The sequence below is a fragment of the Xiphophorus hellerii genome, chromosome 16 (genome assembly GCF_003331165.1).
Source record: "Xiphophorus hellerii strain 12219 chromosome 16, Xiphophorus_hellerii-4.1, whole genome shotgun sequence".
In the NCBI taxonomy this organism is placed as follows: domain Eukaryota; kingdom Metazoa; phylum Chordata; class Actinopteri; order Cyprinodontiformes; family Poeciliidae; genus Xiphophorus; species Xiphophorus hellerii.
Window position 1 is genome coordinate 20,047,726 of NC_045687.1, and position 19,668 is coordinate 20,067,393.

General features: G+C 40.6%; 1 protein-coding gene across 3 annotated transcripts in view; it reads left to right on the forward strand.

The window, feature by feature from the left end:
• Positions 1-19,668, forward strand: part of grin2ba (glutamate receptor, ionotropic, N-methyl D-aspartate 2B, genome duplicate a) — a 171,999-nt gene that overhangs the window by 1,875 nt on the left and 150,456 nt on the right. The window contains exons 2-5 of one of the 3 annotated variants that reach the window (XM_032586918.1): positions 63-501; positions 3,224-3,268; positions 8,147-8,293; positions 8,703-8,805. In XM_032586918.1, the coding sequence (XP_032442809.1) occupies positions 8,779-8,805 (27 nt within the window). In that variant the 5' untranslated portion in view covers positions 63-501; positions 3,224-3,268; positions 8,147-8,293; positions 8,703-8,778. Of the gene's footprint in view, positions 1-62; positions 1,053-3,223; positions 3,269-8,146; positions 8,294-8,702; positions 8,806-19,668 lie in introns of all 3 variants that reach the window. The other 2 variants (XM_032586919.1, XM_032586917.1) reach the window with 2 other exon arrangements.

Here is a 19,668-nt window from a genome sequence, read left to right on the forward strand (position 1 = left end):
AATGCAACGAGTGGGCTCACCTCCCTTCCTCCTATCTTTTTTTTTTTTTTTTTTTTTTGCAGGGATGGGCAAGCGAGGAGGTGGGGGAGAGACAGAGCAATTCCAGCTCAGTATCTTTCCTCATGAGGTAGGCTGTGCTTGACTAGCAGCAGCAGCAGCATCAACTTCCCCTCCCCGAACCTCCCCCCCCCAACGATGCCTTTTTTTTTCTTTCCTTTTTCTTTTTTCTTTCTCACACTGAGCAATATTGGTAACGCCGTCCGTTGCCACTGCAACAATGTCTCGCCTGTGCGTGGGGCGTGCGGCGTCTGAGCAGAGTTGAGAGGAAAAAAGCGGAGAGGACATCTGTGCCTGGTTTTCCGTCATCTGGATGGGAAGTGCTTTTTGTCAGGGGAGACAGAGAGAGAAGAAAGCGGAAGGCAAGCCGGGGAAGGGGAACAACTGGCACCAGCCAATCCCCCCCCGTCCACTCTCAGACTGGAGACGACGGAGGCCACCGGAGTATTTGCTTTTATCTTTCGTTTTTTGTTCTTTTTTTTCCTCATTGCGCTGCTGGGAGGTGCTTTGCCTTTTCATTTGCTCGCTCTTTCGGTCCTCTGCCTCCTCATCTATTTTGCCATTTACCTGGTCAACAATTTTGTCCATATATGAGCCAGACAAGGAGGGAGAGGGAGAGAGAGAGAGAAGCAGAAAGACAGAGAAAAAGAGACAGAGGAGGGGGATTTTTGTTTCCCCCTCTTTATCCTCTTTTATCCCCTCCATCCATTCTTCCTTCCCTTTCCATTGCTTTCCCTCCCTGTGCAGCCCACGCTCCCTCCTTCTTCCCTCCCTTCCTCCCTGCCTCATCCTCCTCCCCCTCCACCCGTAACTTTGGCTACTTTTTTTTTTTTGACTCCACCTGTCGTTTTATTTATTTCCTTTAAGCAGCTCTAATAGAGTCTTTTAATTAGCTTTCGTTCTATTTATGCCTTTTTCACTTTTATACCTATTTCCCCCCTTCTTTTTTCCCTCCTTATGCATCTTATCTGGCTGATCCCTAACTCTAACTATAGGTAGGTCTGATTAGTGTTTAGTGTCTGTCTTTGTTTCCTTCCTGTGTGTGCGAGACGTTTTGTGTTTGTAGCACACCTTGACAATGATCCATACACACACACACACACGCACACATTTAGCAGATCCATGGCTCTCCTCCCATTTCGCTCTCAGCTGATTCCTGCCCTCCTTACGTCACTCTTCCTTCTTTCATCCTTGTTTTCTGACTTCATTTCTTCTTTTTTTAACCCCTCTTCCTAAAGTGACTCATCGTGCGAGCACCTTCTCCAGCCATCATCACGGACGTGAAACGTTCGACTGCCTTGTCACATTTTAAGAAGTGTGTTGTATCCATTAAAGCGGCTTCATCACGTCTACATGTTTGTTCCTTTTTGTTTTCTCGTCTCTCACACGCGCACACACACAAACTCACGAAACTTCCTCATCTGCTGAAAAGCGTCGGTTTTACAGTCCCCCACCCCACCCCCCCGTTTGATCAGGTGAAGGTCAGACCGAGCAGGAAGGGCCCGTTTCACGCGGTCGCTTCAAAGCTCGTTCTGCCAGGGCGTCATCTGTGTTTGCACAGTCCTCTGGCTCCGTTTTCGATGCCCTCTTTTCCTCTCTCCTCCCCTCTGCCTCCTCCCTCTTTCTGTCTCGTATCTTTCCCGAACTGAACTGACTCCCATTCCTGCATACAGACACACACAAGCACCTACAGAGAATGGACTAGGAAAAAAAACTGGATTTAAAAAAAAAAAAAAAAGTCTTCCAGGAGTTTTTAAAATTTTTTTATGATATTTTTTTGGCTTCACATTTACCTACTTTACTCATTTCTCTTCCTTTGCTAACATCCAATCATCTCTTACACACTGATCCCACTTATTGATTTGTTATTCCTTATTTCATTTTTCTTTGCTGTGGAAAAAGAATCAAAGGAAGATTTTTGTAAATTGTTTTTGTAAATTAAACTTCACTATTTGAATTACAAGACAGCTAAATATCTTTTTGACTGCAAGGCAACAGAACAATCTGGAGTAGTAAGGCATAGCAAAAAGCACATAGGCATACACATGAATAGCAAAAAAAATACATATACATTGGAGGAAGATCACACAATTCATCTCATTTTCAGTTTTTTTTAAACGTTCTTTAATATTTCCATTCTGTTTCTGACGGAGATTTAAAACCGAATGAAGACGTCGGAAAAGTGGGACTTTGGATATAGATGTTTTTTTTTTCTGTGGAATTACCCTTTAATCCTGGATTAGATTTTGAATGACCAAAAAATATATATTTAAAAGTAAAACAAATAAAATTCTGGACTTTTACGTATTCAATTTGATTTAGATTTTTTTCTCTCTTTCTTTTTTTTTGTACAATTTTCAAAGGACCGAAGCTGATCTGTCTCTCAGCTTTTAAATCTTAAGTGGATTTCACAACTATGGATTAAAGACTGAAGCAGCATCTTTGTCGGTTGACCTTGATTTTTATTTCTCCATCCTACAAAAACTCAACACATTTCACATATTTCATTGTTTAGAATTGAGTAGGTGAGTATGTTTCTCTGGATCCACACATTCAATTGCTGCTGTTGGATGGCGAAGAGCTGATTTAGTCTTCGAGTCGACGTTTTTCCATATCCATGCGTGGATATATGTGTGTGTGTGTGTGTGTGGGTGTGTGTGTGTGTGTGGGTCTAAGTGCTAAATGCTGGTGGATTATTTACATCATTAATAGGTCTCAAACTTCACCTCCTCATCTTTTTTTTTTTACTTTTCCTCCACTAATTCTGCCTTTCGTTCTCCTTTTTTAATTCATGAGAATCAAAATGAAAGAATAATGATTGTCTGGCCTTGTAAAAAATTAACTTCAAATGTCAAAATAATTTCCATCTCAAATCCTTGGTCTGTATAGCTACTCGCTCTGGACAAGGAGGAGGGAAAAAAAAACTGTTACTCGGTGCGGGAAGATGTTGTATTTGTAGATCAATAAAGTAATCTGCACGACGAAAAAAAACCTACATTTCCCTTTCTGAGAGCAATTTTTCTTATCTGACGTTATTCCACCAAAACCCAAATTGCTTTAGCAGTATGAACGTGATAATGATGTTACTCCAGAGTCAAATTCCTACTCTATATCTGCAACACAATGCACATACAAACCCATTCTATTCATCTCTTTCTCATCGCAGACACACACAGACCCCATTGTCCATCTATCTACCACACGTGCAGCGGTGATTGACCCTGTTTCTCTGATTAACTTTCCAATCATTTGTCTGACAGCGTGATTTGGATTTACACCGCAAGTGTGTGTTTGTGCTTGTGTGAGTGCTTTTGCTCAGTCAAGGTTGTGGCGTCACACCTGTAAAACCCACCTGAGACCTGCTCTCATAAACTCAGGGTCTATTACCCATTCTGCTAGCTGCTCCCTGGCACACATGTGACCCTCCGTAGCCTTTCCGCAGATGGGTACTTACGCTCAGGTAGTCTGTCAGAGCTGTCACCGCCGCTGCCACGCTGCAAAGCGGACGTCTCGGGGCTCAAGCTCTGCGGCCTGACACATGGCCCGCCGCCGTAATGATTACAGAGACCGTCCGTGGTAGTCTTTTATGGTCAAGCGTAATGTTTGTCGTGTGGTCTTGAGAATAGGCAGTGGAGTCAAAATGGATGTTGATGTGGACTTTATAGCACGCTTAGCTGGAAAAAGGCATTTCGTACGCCTGCTTTAGCTGATCCACTAGTTCTGTAGAGCACATCGATGGTGTGAAGTAAGCAGTTGTAAATACAGGTATAGAGGGGGTTTGACACCATGGATGGAACATGTTTTCTCTGCGAATTGTAATCATGCTCATACGTATAAAATTACATCATCTAGCTTGATGTCTTGCTGTCAAGAGTAAATGTTGTCTCCAGTTTCCAATGAATAACATTTAACCTGTATTGCCAGCAATTAAATTGAACAATAAATCGTTTGGAAAAACTTCACCACTAAGCTGGACTTCCAGGAATTTTCAGCTCCTCACAATTGAAGACAAGACATCATCTTATTGTTTCTAATCACAGATCAGATCGAAGGGATAGTAATATCTTTACGAGTATTAGTATCTTTATTTTGTTTAAATAAAGATTAGTTCTTGTCCCAGACCCTTAAGCTAACACCATTTCTGACAGGGACTTAGACAAAGCAGTCTTGTACCACTTTTAAAAGTTTCAATCTAAAAAGGAAAAAGTCAGATATTATCGCAAATATTTCTTTTGTAGATTTTTACCTTACAATACTTTACTACCAAATTGTTAGACGGACGGGAAAAGCATAACAATAAAAGCATTAAAAAAAAAAGCATAACCTTTCTGGGAAGATCTTTGGTGATGCACAACCTCCTTCCTCCATTTCTGGTGTAAATAACTAATCCAAATGTCATGAAAACTAAAACTGTTCATCAAATTGCATTTGCATAAACCCTTATGAAGTTTGAGATTGGACTTTTGTAAGATGTTTAGATTTGGCCCATAGCTGACTAGCAAACAGCTAGCTAAAAGCTAATCTGACAGGGAAAAGGTTTAGTTTCCGGGTCAAAAACTAGTCTTGATTTATAGAAAACAAAGATGCTAGCTGCTAATTTGAAACTACAGTAATTGTTTTACCCAGTTTGAACTTTATTTCAAATGAATACCATTTATAATATATTGGCGTTAATTTGACCAACCAATAAATCCGTTGTCTTCCAACAACTGAGCCACTCTGATACATCTATTAGATGAAAATGATAGAAATTAGTGTGGTTTTGTTAAAAGGTTTGAGGCATTTATATTGTTTTCTGTATCTCTTCTAGAATCGTAATTTAGCATAAAACTAGTTATGTTCCCAATTAGTTTTATTCCCAGACTAAGGGGTCAACACCCTGCAGGTTCAGATGTAGCCCAAAGTGAGTCTCAATAAGTTAGTCAAAACAATCTGTTGATCTTACCGGTTTTTTAGAAACAAAGATGGAAAATGTTTTTCGTGTTGTTTTTTTCCTGAACTTTCATTCATTTTCTGCATAGAAGTTCCCCATTAGAACGTACTGTAGTTAGAAGTATATGGACAGGTTCTTTTTATTTTCAATTGTTGAGTTTTTTTGTTTGTTTTTTATCAATAGATCACACAGTATGGGGTTCATTCTTCACTCTGCATAAATTTAAAACCTCCTGTCAAAAAACATATAAAGTCAGTTGCTATAAAGGTTTAATATGTGTCCTGTAATGTACCTGTAGCCGGTTCAAGCGCCATGTCAGACCGTTTTGCTTGTGGCTTACTACCATCAGCGTGTAAATGTGTGCATGAATGGATGACTGAATCTAACAGAAAGCACTTTTGACTCATCTGGACTTGACATTTAACTTTAAAGCAAACACTTCTTTAATCTATACTAGCAAATCTTGGAAAGCTGTGCTTTTTGGAAGGGTTGTATAGTTTTTGCTGATCTAGACTATTTTGATTTAGTAGGAGTGAACCCAAAAAAGTTCACGACTAAACCCAACAGACAATTGAAGGAGCAATATCAAAGCACACTTCTATCTTAAAAAAGCTCAAAGCAGTTCAAGCAAACCTTGTTGTTTTGATCTCTACTCTGCATATTTTACTTTTCTTTGGGCAGAAAAGCTTAACATGTTCAATTTTGAACTAGTGTTTCACAGGGATAATCATTGGTGGCACACTACGTCCTAGCTTCCTGTCAACTGTGAATAACTGTCCAATTCCAAGTTTAAAGGTTTTGAAACGATATTTGCAAAAACTGCAACAGCGTTGTTGAAATTGGAGTTTGTTACAGTGATTTATGCACTTTAGTCTTGGCCTCGGTTAGACTAGCTAACTTTTGGCTAGAAAGAAGCTAGCCTCAGCATCTGGGGCAAAAAACTAATCGGAATTTATGCAAGGTAAAGATGCAAGAGAGTTATTGTCTGCAGGCAAAAATACGAACTGCCTCCAACCTTTAACCTTGAACGATTCCAAACTCTCCCTTTGAGAGATTTTAAAGGCGCCACGTTTGCAGTCTCCATTGATAAACAGGATGGAGAGAAGACAGCAGGGGCTAAGGAGATTCATAATCCTATCCCCTCTTCCTACTGATTTCCACTCTGCCTCTCTGCTGCTTAATGAGACAACAAAGCAACTCCTGTTTGTGGCTCCGAGCGCTGCGCCCGCCTCGACAGAGCCAGCAGTAACCCCTCCGCTTAGGTGTTTTGTATTCCACTGACTTCCACTCTGTGCCATCTAGGGATCACAGGATCCTAATTCACCGCCGCTTCTGACAGTGCGCAGCAGAACCGTCGGCGCAGAGCGAGCTTCAAACCCCCAACACCTCGGATTCACTTTTATGTGCGGTGCTGCAAGACGACCCCATCCATCATCTTGTTCTAAATGAGAAAATCAGTCCGCAGAGCTCCATCTGAAGCTCGTAATGGGCCCGCTCGCGTCTCAATCCCGTTCACCCGTTACAGAGCTGCTAACCTGTGTGGGACAACTCCGAAAAGGGGGAAAAAAAAAAAAAAGTACATCTGGATTTTATCGGCTGTATATTCACTTCAAGAAAACAGAATATGGGTCATGATCTGATATAAAAAAGGCTGTTCAATAATTCATCTGAGCTGATTAAGAGGACTCGCATCGACAGAGACGCTGTCCATGAGAAATGATGTACACAGAGTGCACAGAAATGCAGTTAGGCCTCTTTACAGGATTAGGACTGAGCTAAGAACGAAGGTTCGACAAATGCCTCTGAGCGTCAAGTGGCCGCTGAAAATCGTTCTGCTTTAATACGCTTTAAAACAACCACGCTCGTTGTGAGGCGACGTGTTTGTGATCATGTGCGTTTTCGTCTGTTGTGTGTGTGTGTGTGTGTGTGTGTGGGGGTGTGGGTGTGTGTGTGAGGCCCATCAATCTATTAAATATGAAAAGAACAATCTGTTGCCCCGCAGAGACTGGTTCATTATTCATTAACATTTTTCACTTAATCATTTATTCACCTAAAGTTTGGCTCAAACACGCCTCTAAAACTGAGACGTTCTTGTACTATTGTTTGTTAAATATGAGATGTGTATCGGCTTTATTCGATTCTTTCTTTTGTTTTTCTATCAGTTTTCTTTTCCCGCCAACTTGTACCGCCTTTTGGGGATACTAATTTAAAATTATTCACATTTTGGCTTTCTTTCAAAATAGCAATGTAGAAAGTGATCTGAAGTTCCTACAAGGTTTACAGTTCAAAACGTCATACTTTTAATTTTTAAAATGTTTTTTATTTTGGTCATCAGTTTTTATGACATAATGAATATTTCAGTACAAACCATTCTCCTAGTTGGGCTTTATTTTGTTGGGTTTTTTTCACCACAAAGTATTTAACAGCATACAACTATTTTCCAGATTTTTCTTTTTTCTTTCAGGTCAAACTTTAAGAAGAAGAAGGGAAAAAAAGTTAATAGGGTTAACTTGGAAGAAATAGAGATCCTGTTTTTGTTACAATTTGTGATAAGTGATACCTTTGTGTCACAAAATGAGTAAATATTTCAATTACTCTTAATATCTAAACCAAACCCAGTTCAAGAACCTAGTAGCCACTATAAAGTACATATAGGCAAAAGAAAACCCATAACAGCAAAATCTCCCCTTCTTCTTTTTTAATGGGTTTGTTTTGCTGTAATCGGAAATGATCAGCGAGTTGGATAAAAATGCATAAATAACCGTCAAGATCTAAATATATATCGCAACAAAACGACTAGTTACTAGGTTGTTGAATTCAGATTCTTGTCTAAAGATACTGGAAAAAAAATACAATTAAGCTCATGTTTTTCCATACTCATATTTTATTTTCCCCACACATATCCAGCTTTAGAAAAAGAACGACACTCAAACCTTGTCAGAACTGCACAGGAACCCATTTCAACTAACTCAACCATTTAACTTCTCAGTTGTACGTTTTAACTCGCCCCACCCATTTAACCAGATTTATTCATTCGAAGGAGAGCCGATCAGAGACTGCACATCATGCCAAAGCACATTGCAGCTTAATTAGAGTCTTGAATGAGCGGGGCCTGCTCCTAACCCTCTGTCCTCCTTGTTCCCTTTGCAATAACAGAGTGGCAGACGTAAGAAAAACAAGATTCTCCGAGCATCTTTTAGGAAGAGAAGTGACGCCGGTCCAGTGGAGTGCAATTACCTCAGCATTGATGCTTTGCTCCCTTGACCGTCTGAGGATTTTACCTAAAACGGCTGCAAGTTGTTTGTGAGTAGCTCCTTGTTTACGGTCAAAACAAAAAAAAAAAAAGGTGGAATTTGGAGGGGAAAAAATAGAAGAGTGAAGCAGTTGTGCTTCATTCTTAAACTTAGTGATTAGTGAACATCTTGATTTATGTCATCTGAACTCCATTTATACCGCCGACGAAAACATTGCAAAGCTGGTTAAAGCAAACACAAAAAGCAGAACAGAAAAGAAGAGTTTTCTTTATAAACCATAGTCATTACTTTTCAAAAATAAAAAACCTGTACTCTGTTAAAAATAGTCGCCGCGTTGCCTTTATTCAGTCAGCGTTATTAAGCAAAAATCCATAAATCTGAACGTTTTTTAAAAATCCAGAAGCTGCTCCCGGTCGATACTCATCTTGTCTTTTGGTTCGTGTTGATTCCCCCCCCAGCCTCCCTCAGTCTGAGGCTATGAAAGGGAGAGAGGAGTCCCAGGCCGCACCACCATGCTACTTCTGAGAAGCTGGGATGAGACTTTGGCTGGCAAAACACGAGGTAAGACAATATTGATGCATGGGGCCTCCTTCCACTGTTTTCTCATCCCCGTAGAGACGTGCTGTAACAACCCATCTTATCTCTGCTGCGTGGTGTGTTTGTGCGTCTGCAGCTTCCCAGTAACTGTGTGCCTCTCCTTTAAGCTCCATGATGGATATTCTGAAACTCCTCAGAGGCTTTTTTTTTTTTTTTTGCTTTGTGTCTCATGCCAGGTTTGCTTGAGGGTCAGGATAAGGGTTCAAGGTAGAGCCTGCAAATAAATGGTTTAATCCTTGGTTTGTAGAGTGGCGCGCGCCTTGATCAATGGCGCGCATTGGTCGGCGGACGTTTGGCCTGACCCCAGGCCAGATCGACTATCTGCATCATTTCTATAGCTCTATAGGCACTGATCAGACAAATAAAGGATTAGTTGGATGTGATTTCGTGGTCAAAGTGTGAAAGTATTGGGACAGGAACTCATAATAGATATGTTCATGTACGCAGTGTGTGCAGTGTCTGGCAAAAGTAGTCATTTGCCTTGAACCTTTCTACATTTTGACCCATGTAAATCGCAAACTTCAATGTGTTGTGTTTGGATTTTATGTGGTATACCAACTCGAAAGGGTACAAAACTGTAAAGCAGAGGGGAAATTTATTTATTTTCCAAATTAATATCTTAAAAACTTGGCATGCATTGTATTTGCCACTATTTCTTTAGCTTTACACCTTTAGAAACTACATTTTGCCTGTTTTTCTTTGCAAAATACCATAAAGCTGCATTATGTAATTTTTTATAGCATTTTATAGCTCCTCTGCCTTCTTCCAGTGCTCCCAGTGCTAACCAGAAGCAACCAATCAGAGCCAGGAGGTGGGTCTTAGCGCTGTTAATCAGAATTTCATGTGGCGCTGCTCTTCCCTTCCCCCCCTTGCTCTCTGGTACCCTGCAGCATGTTGTGAATGGTCAGGTTAGTTAGCATGGCGGATGAAAGGTTGATCTGTAATGCTAAGCTGTTTCTCCACCATTAGCACATTGAGCAGCGAGTACATGACCCAATCAGACCCACCTCCTGGCTCTGATTGGTTGTTTTTGGTCAAGAGCGGCGTACTTCTTCAGATGCAATAGTAGCTCAAGGAGGAGCTGGAGGAGATCGATCTTTTCACAGATTATCTGTCGGACACCACGAGATGGTGACTGTTTTACTAAATACGTGAAAAACATATTCTTATTAAAATGATATACTATAACTTTAAGCTCAGTGAACATCAGTTTTTAAGTCTCGCCACAGATTCTTAACTGGCTTTCGTTCTGGATTTTGACTGTAATCCCATTGTTGCTATGGTTGCATATTAAGAGTTGCTCTCCTGCTGGGCGGTGAACCTCAGTCTGAACTCTTTAGTTCCCTCCAACATGTTTTCTTCCAGTATTGCGCTCCGTTTATCTTGATTCATCTTCCCATCAGTCCTGACCACCTTCCCTGTCCCTGCTAAAGAAAAGCATTCCCATAGCAACCATGTCGCGTTGTATGGTTGTAATGTTAGTTTTCCACAAACCAAAGCATTTTGTTTCATAATTAAACACCATACCACATAAAACCCCAGTAAGACATATTGAAGTTTGTGGCTGTAACATGTCAAAAGTTGTGTGTAATGTGGATGAAACAGGGCAGCTGCATGTTTTGTATGATAAGATAAAAGAAGGCATATTTTTCATGATGTTAGATTACAAAGGGCAAACACATTTGCAACAAGTTCTCACGAGAGGTCACTTCGTCATTTTTCTTTCTCTTCTTCCCCAACATGAAGCTTTATTAAACACTCCATTTAAGTTGTTCGTCGACTACTTATCTAACACCCTGCACCTGTCTAACCAACCCTCTTCCCCCTCCCTCCGGGTCCCTGCTTCTCTTCTCGCACTCTATTATTCAGCGGTGACGTTAAAAGAGCCATGAGTCTTGTTTCAAAGGTGCAGGAGGAAGGAATGAATTTTCTTTGTTTTTTAGTAAGAGATGGGAGCCAGCGATTGTGGGAAGAGCAGGAACTTGTGGCAGTGGGGGTAATGAAGTATGCAGGCAGTGTGTGTGTTGGTGGGGGTGTGTGGGTGTGTGTGTGTGTGTGAGAGAGCAGTGCCAGGACACAGTTTCTCCCATTACTTTAAGTAGCTGCCTCGGCCAGCGGCGGAGCAGCTTTGTAATGAAGTGCCTCGGCGTCGGCCACTACGTCGTTAGCTGAAAGTCACACCGCGACTTCAGCTGCTGCTGCTGCTGCTGCTGCTGACGCGGCGCTTTTCCTACTACCACCGTACGTCAGAAAACATTACCACATAGATGTTGTGTCTTGTTCATATTTTTGTTTTGCAATAATGAAAAAGTAATTAAGGTCGCTGCCAGGGCCGGCCCAAAGCAACGAAAGCTAAGCGGCTGATTAGGGCCCCCAAGAGCACCAAACTAGCATGATAGACAAAAGTACATATATTTTAAATAACATTGAATATTGCAAACTAAATGCTATTACACGTGGAAAAACAATTTCTGTCTTGTTTTTTATAACTATTAATGATTCATCTCTTCCTGTTGATGGCTGCTGCCACTGGGGAAATATAAGATGTTAAATTTAGCGTTTATCAACTGATGTTACTTTCAGATAGTTAAAATAAAATGGCACTTAAAATTTAAGTAATACACTGCATTTCAAAATCCAGACGATTTTTATTTTTCTTCGTTACTCCTGTAAGGTTAGAATTAACAGTAATAATGTCACTAGTATAATGTATGCTATTTACAAATGATTCTTATGATAGTACATGTGTTGCACACATAAGAGTTGCTTAGGAATAATAAATCATTTGGTGCTGACATGTTGGTATGGCCCCCACCCCCAAAAAAGCTGCTTAGGGCCCCAAAAAGGCTTGGACCGGCCCTGGTCACGACTTTAGACTATGGGTGCGTTCAGACTGGAGGCTGAAGTGACCCAGCTCCAATTTGTTTTGACGCAATGCGACCTGTATCTGATCTTTTCATGACAGTCTGAACAACACAGGTCGAATTTTCTTCAAATGTGTCAGATATCCAATACGTATCCGATTCATACTGTAGATATACAGTATATATACATGTGTATGTATATTTATGCATACATACATTATTATTTCATAGTAGTAGACAGGAAAGTGGCTTATAAGAGAGGGGAGAAGACATGGGGCAAAGGTCAACGGGCCGGGACTCAAACCCGTGAGGCCTGAGGCCTCTCTACACGGGTCGTGTGCTCTACCCACTGCACCCTGTTTCTGATAGTTTATTCACAATTTTATTAATAAAATGTACTTTTTCTATTTCATTCACAAAATGTATTATTTATTCACACCTCAGGAAAATTTAGAGAGACCAATTAGCCCAACAGTCATATTTTTGGACTATGGGAGGAAGCCGGAGTACCCGGAGAGAACCCACACATGCACATAGAGAAAATGCAAACCCCATGCAGAACGAACCCAGGCGGGGATTCAAACCCAGGACTTATTTCTGCAAGGCAAGATTGTTACCACTGTGCAGCCCTGATGTTTTATTCAAAAAATGTATGTTTTAATCAGAATTTAGAGACCAATTAACCAAACAGTCGTGATTTTAGACTGTGGCAGGAGGCCGGAGCGCCCGCAGAGAAACCTGCAAACAGGAAACCTGAAAAATCTTTTTATCCCTTAAATTTAAGTCAGTGAACACATCGCAACACATATCTTCAGTCCAAATCACTCAAACTTCTCCTGCCTCAAAATGATCACTAATTTCATCTTATTGGAAGATTATTTCTTCTTCCAAATTAAATAATTTTAAGTCCTCTCCAACAGCACCTTTGTGGTTGTCAGAAGGAGAGGCAGGAGAAACCATCATGTCCTGTTGAGTGATGTCTTCCTCTCCATTTATGTCCTTTTCATAGACATAAATGAATCCCCCTTTGTAGATGTCTTCACTGCAGTGGCTGTACCGCGATAATTATGTGAAATTAAATTAATTGGAAGAAACTGCATTAGGTTTTCTGTCACTCTTAATATGTCTGCTTTAACTGATGTATATTCACAGATAAAATAGTTTCATTTACAATTTTTATATCTTCGTGTCATGTGGCAGATCTCAGCCAGCTGCTGAGAGAAAAAGCAGATCTTGGTCTCAAAGTTTGGGCACACCTGATCTACAGTTGGTGAAGACATGCACTTTTAAAAAGAGAAAAGATCTTTAAAAAAACACTGTTAAAAATAATTGTAATGCAGAATGTTATTGGATTGAGGCCGTAATTGGCTCCAGAGTAGTATAAATTTCAGGTCAATTTTAAGCCATTTCAGGCGTGCTGTGGTGCGTAGGGGTTAGCGCGACCCACGTTTGGAGGCCTTGAGTCCTCGACGCGGCCGTCGCGGGTTTGATTCCCGGACCCGGCGACATTTGCTGCACGTCTTCCCCTCTTTCCTCTAAGCCTACTTTCATATAAGGGACACTAGAGCCCACAAAAGACCCCCTGGAGGGGAGAAAAAAAAAATAAAAAATTTAAGCTATTTCAATACGTGCAAATTATCAAATGTCTTCCAATTTTAGAAACATAACTCGCTAGAATAAAACAAAATTAAGTTCATGGCAGATGCTGTACCTTGTCAAGATGTTGTTCCTAATCTACCTTTAGACAAACTGAATCTGAATTTGTAATAAACCAAATGGGTTTTATTGCCTCTTTAAAAATAACATACTAACAAAACGGATTTATGTCCATTTTATGGAGAACAGGGGTTATTATGTTTAAAACAACTGCATTGTTCAGCAGAGACTGATGGCAAAACACTGAACACACTGACGTTATTGCGCCCTTCACTGCGCATGCGGGACACTTTCAGGTCGTTTGCCCGTTCACACCGGAGAACAAATACGGGTCGCATTTATGTGGAGGTGTGAACGACCAAGGCAAGAAAATCCAATTTGACAAAAAAAAAAATCAGAATTGGGTCACTTCAGGCTGCAGCGTGATCGCAGCCTTTGACGCGTCCGTCACAGGTCCGAGTCTCAGCCCGGTCCGTCCTGTCAGACACCTGTCAGATAAAGGCCATTAGAGCCTACAAAACCTTTTTTTTTTATTCTGTCACATTTACTCTTACAGACTACTAATTTTCTTCTAATTATTAAAAGTGTTATTGAAGTCCATGAAGCTGGTAGTTTTTCTAGAAAAAAACGATGGGTAAAAATAAATGAGAACATATTATAATAATAATGGCTCATGAGTTTTTTCCCCCTCTAAAAGCCTCTACCTCCAGCCCTTGTGTCCCTTAAGCTTAATAGGACTCCGGCCCTCTCATTATATCAGCACAGCCCAGTGCCATTAATTAACTGCAGTGTGGCTTTTCAATCATTTTTCAGTCAAATCCATTCAACACGAGTTTCCCACTCAGACTGTGGGAAGCCATGTCATCAGTCAGAGATAATAAACTGGTGAAATATACTGAGGCTGCGATCTTTGATGTGTGAAAGATATGCTGTTGTTGTTGTTTGTTTTTTTCCAGGGTCATCCTTCCTCTCTCTCTCTCTCTGCTGACACATTAATGCATTAGGGTGTAGCAGTGAGATAAATGAGCACCTTCTGTTTTCTCCTCTACTGTAATGTCACAGAAAAAACAGTTGTTGTTTTCACTATTCTTTTATATTTTCAGTTTTTTAAAATGGAATGATTCGTCTTTAATTAGAGCACTGGGGGAGGGGGCGGGGGATCAGCAAGTTAAGAGGGAGGAAAGAAAGTCAAATTTGTGGCACACATCACGGTTTTGCATTTATTTCTAAACATATGGATATATATTTTCAGTATGTATCGAGAACCCGTCTCTGTGGACGCCACGTAAACAGTCGAACCGTTTTGACTTGATGACCTTTGATATGTTTGTTCTGCTGCACGTCCTCCAAATAATCCAAAGTTGTTGTTGTTTTTTTCCCCGCAGCAGTGTGTGGGCAAATCTCATTAATCTAATGGTTCTAATTTTCCTAAAACATTCAGGCCTGCCTCAGTTTAATGAACACCAATCATACTGAGCATGTTGGGCATCTTACGATGCTGCGTTTCTTCACAGAATAACCTAGTAAAACGTTGACATCCAATAAGATGGAGGAGGTCCCAGTCGGTTGTTTATTTTAGTCCAATGCTCATTAGCATGAATTAAATTCGAACCCACATGCTTTGGCTTGACCTATATACGACTGCTAGGATCCGTGTGGTAGGATGAATGGGGTTGCAGGACACCGGATCGATAGGGCTTCGCTCATCCCTGCCCCCCCCCCCCGGCTGAGACGCAGCAACATAAGTCACCTGGAAAACGGCCTGCAGATCCCGTCATTAGCCGAGCGCTGCACTTCCAACATTTGCTTTGGTGGCATCTGTTGTTTTCTGGCACATGCTCAGACGCTGCTGCGAGGAGGCTTCAGGTGCTGTCAATGTTTGTGCTCCAGTTGTTGGATAGATCTAGTGCCTAAATGAGTTGCTGATTATGTGAACTGAGCCGCGAAGAACTGGATCATTTTTGGTTGCTCTACCTGATTTGGCGTCAGTGTCGACATGTGAAGGAGCGAGGTTTGTTTTTGTTTTAGATTTTTATTGTAAATACATACTGAAGTAAACCAAAGAGACAGTCTTGTAAGCTTGATTGGAACAAGCTGCAATTAACTGAAATGAAAGCGTCTTTTTTCTTCCCAGCGTTTGTTTTTATTCACATTTTTATTCTTGTATTCATATGTGTGACTGCGTGTGCTGACATTGCAAAAACGTGTTTTTTTTTCTGTTCATGTTCTCCCAACTCCTCACTTTGAGTGTGTTCCATCATTTTTCTGAGCTCTGCCGTTTTCCGTTCTCACCTAAAGGTTGGGCTGCGGAGGCAGGTGAACGATTTGTTTTTGCTGCATGAATGCCAGGGGTCAGCATCTTTATGCAGCCGTGATTGACAGGAAACACTTGTACTTGCGCCTCGAGGAGTAACGGTGCAGAGTGTTGATTGTTTTGCTGCGGAGGTGAGGCAATGCATGATTGCAAAGCAAACACACTTTTACATGTGTGTGCTGTGGCTTGGAGTGGCGGTGAAAAATAATGCCACTTAAAATGATGTTCTGGGTTTCTTGCTCTACAAGGATAGGCTGTTATTTTTACGGTAAGATTCTGTTAAAACCTTATAAGCAGTTAATATTTTTCTTAAAGTAAGGTGTAACTTTCTAAAAATGGCATATTTTCTTAATGTTATGGTACTAACGTATATATTTAAAATAAAGAAACATTATTATTGTTATTATTATTATTATTATTATTGTTATATTAAAAATGACAAAGCAAAAATATAAAATATTCACTTATTAAAATTTGAGTAAGCACTAGTTCCCAAATTCTTACTTTACAAACTATTTGACCCCTTTTGGTATTTATTGATCAACAAGTTATTCAGTCAAGATCTTTGCTCAAAATGCCAGTCAGCGGATTGTAAGTGTGATTAAAGTGTAGCCAGCTGACTGACAGTGTGCAGCATCAGGTTGGGGACAGGCACTCTGGGCTCCATACAGATGGAAAAAAAACAACAACTCGTAAACATTCTCTGAGAGCTCAATAAATTGAATTTAACATATAAAGATGGTTTATTGAAAGGTAACATTTTATATATGTTATACCTTGATCCTGGCAGCAGTCTCATGCCTAACTGTAAATAACTATTATAAATAACTAAACTTCATTTAGTATAACTACTTAGAAGATTAGTTTGAGACAAGCAAAAACAAAAGGGGACTTTATGGCTTTAAAACAACTGCATTCTCAACAACATAGTTTCAGGTTACAGTGGACCAGAGCTGCTCATGGATAGAGAAAACCTGCAAACACCTTTGCATTTATATGTTGGTTATTTACTTACACAGGAGTCAGACGTAGGAGGTGGTGCACCCCCAACGACCTCCATCAGAATGTAACATATAGATGTTTCTGTTCAGAATTAGAAAGGTAAGGCAGTGTAAAATCTGTAATAGTTCTGCTCTAACAATGCTTTACTTCTATATCAGTTTCTCTGGCTTGAAGCTCTTCAGGAAACTCTTTTGTTAGTATCAGACATGATTAGATTTCCTCAGAAATGGCTCTAAACAGAGCTTAAAGGGATCGTTTATAATTTTTCTTGAACTACCCATCACCTTCTGCCTCCAGGACAAACCAATGTTAGATCCCCCTTTTCAAAAATCTTGAATTATCTTCTCAAAGGTGCATCCAGTACTATTCTGGAATAGCGACTCCAGTGTCCTGCTGGGTTATTAATACTGGACAATTAGACTTGATTATGTTGTTATACAGAAGCTGCAACTAATTAATTCTATTTAAATCTCTTTTTCTCCGGCGCAGCGTCACTTTTATACCCCGATTACATAAGCTGTGCCAGACTATAATTCACTGTATAGCAGGAACAAAAGACCCCCGCTGCTAGTGTTGTACAGAAGTCAGTTACATCCCCTGCCTCGCTATAAGAGACTAGACGGCAGTGTATCATCTGTCTTCTTGCCACTCTTAAAATCTTTAACAGACTGCCTCTATAGCTGTGAAGATAAAACATTGAGGCAGTGGCAGTGACCCTAAACCATCCCTGAATACGCTTTCTTCTGTTAGCAGAGCCGAATGTCAGGCGGCATCTCTCAGCTCCGCTTCAGCTGAAATGTCAAGGCTAATGTTCACCCTCTATCTGTGGGCTCACCACAGCATGATCTGCCCCCACTTCAGTCTCTCAACCTCAGTCTGGCCCAAAACCTCCTGCAGCAGCCCTTCGCTGGGACTCTATATTAAAAGTTATTGATTATTTTGTGTCAAAGAGTGGGGAGGGGGAAATGGCCGCTAGGAGTATAGCAGAAGAACTCCCAATAGGGAGCTAATACCTCCCTGAGGGACCCCATTCACATACTGTCAAAAGCTGTGATATGTGGGAGATAGGCTACAGAGAGAAATGGTTGGAGAGAGGAGCAGTGTCGAATGGGAAAATGCTGGGAAAAAAATCGGGCTCATAGACAAAAGGAAGGAGAGGAGATGTCACATGGGCTATTCTAAAGCACACAGACATAATGGGTTTGTCAAAGTCTGACTGATTAAACAAAATGCACCTGAACACAATGCAGCGCTCCTGCAGCTATTTAACTTCGTCTGTGTGCTCAGTCGATTGTTCCTGTTTGCATCTCACATCGATTTCTGGGAGCCAGCGTGGAGTATCACAACTATTGAAAACAGTATAAAATTGCTCAGTTGGAAAATCGCCACCGGCAGTTTCATCCACACCGGGAGTTTGTTCCTATCTGCTTTTTCTGCCAACGATCACGAAGAAAGATAATGTTGGCCAAAAGTTTGCCATCTTAATCTTTTTTTTTTTTCAGGATAGTTGTTTCTTTTTTTACTTTAAAACTCAGGTATTAAAAATGCTTTTTTTTCTGAAAATATGCACACAGGTGCTTTCATTTGCTAAAGATTCATGTCTTTATTTATTTGTGTAATTTGTAGCAGTATTAATAGAATCTCTAAAGAGAGGATTAAACCGGTTTGCCAGCCTGTGTTGAAGTGGTACTTCACTGTTGTCCGTTTTGGCTGTTCCTGCCTGTTCATGTTGTACTCAAAGTAAACGATTTGTCTAAAATGATTTACTTTGTTGGTGTTTTTGTTTGTAGAGATATCCATCTAGTTCAATGATTGATATTTGATTTTGGTCGTCTTTATTCGTATAATCTCTACAATAAAGCGTCTGTAACACTAACTGACTCTAGATCTCTGAGGCAGTGGCAGTGACCCTAAACCACTGCCAGAGATTCATTCGACAAAAGATTTTGTCTAAGACGTCTGATTATCACGTAGTACAGACAAGGAGTCTGCATTAATTGTACTATTGCGATAAATTTACATATTGATTTATCGTTGTCACCATAAATTCCAGTTGTTTGAAACCACCCAAAGCTCTACGTATTGTTGCAATTGTTAGTTTGACCATTTTCTCCACCGTTTTCCCATTGAGAGCATCAATAAATGTCAACAAATTTGAAACAATGACTAAATACAGTTAATGTGTGCAGCGTGGTGGTGCAAATCACATTTCTTTGTGACTAGTGTCCTAAAGTAGCGTGTCATAAAGTTTTTCCAAGCGCTACATTTGTGGAGCTGTTTGCAGCGTTATGCAGTCACAGCCATACCTCAAGTTCACTAAAGAAGAAGAAGTAGCAAATATTTCTTATTGTCACTTTTATTATTATCACAATAGTACCACAAAATATTGTGATAAACCTTCAAGTCCAAATCGCCCACCGCAGCACAGACCTTTAGTGTTTGAGAGAAATTCAGTCTCATGTTGCTAGCACTAGCATTAGCATAATCCACTGGTTTTGTGACTTTAAAGCGCGGCATGCTAAGCTTGGATGCTGCTTCCCTCCCAGATCTAAACTGTAATTAGTTGCGACTTCATTCTCTCAGGTAGTTAAACGCAGTTCTTCTCAGAACAATGATTAATCGGTAGTTGATGTGATGTTAATACAATCTGACTGCGGTTTGTCTGATTCGCAGAGGACGCCGTCTAATTGGAGTCTTTGTGTTTTGGCTGGAAAGTGAGTTTTCCTGTACTCTTGTTTTCTAACACAGGTGGTATGCAAAACGGTAGCTCGTCAGTTCATCTACCGTGAGCTCATCGGTATGGGACGCCACATAGTGAGTGGTATGACTCATTGGGGTGATGGTGAGGGTACAAGACTACTTTTGGAGAATAGAGTCCTGGGAGTAGGTGTACTACTTACGGGCGTGTGTGTGAGATGTTTTGCTGGAGGTGGAGTGTAAATAAAAAGCAAGGCTAGAGGAGGATCAGGTGTGAAATTAAACCCCAGTCCA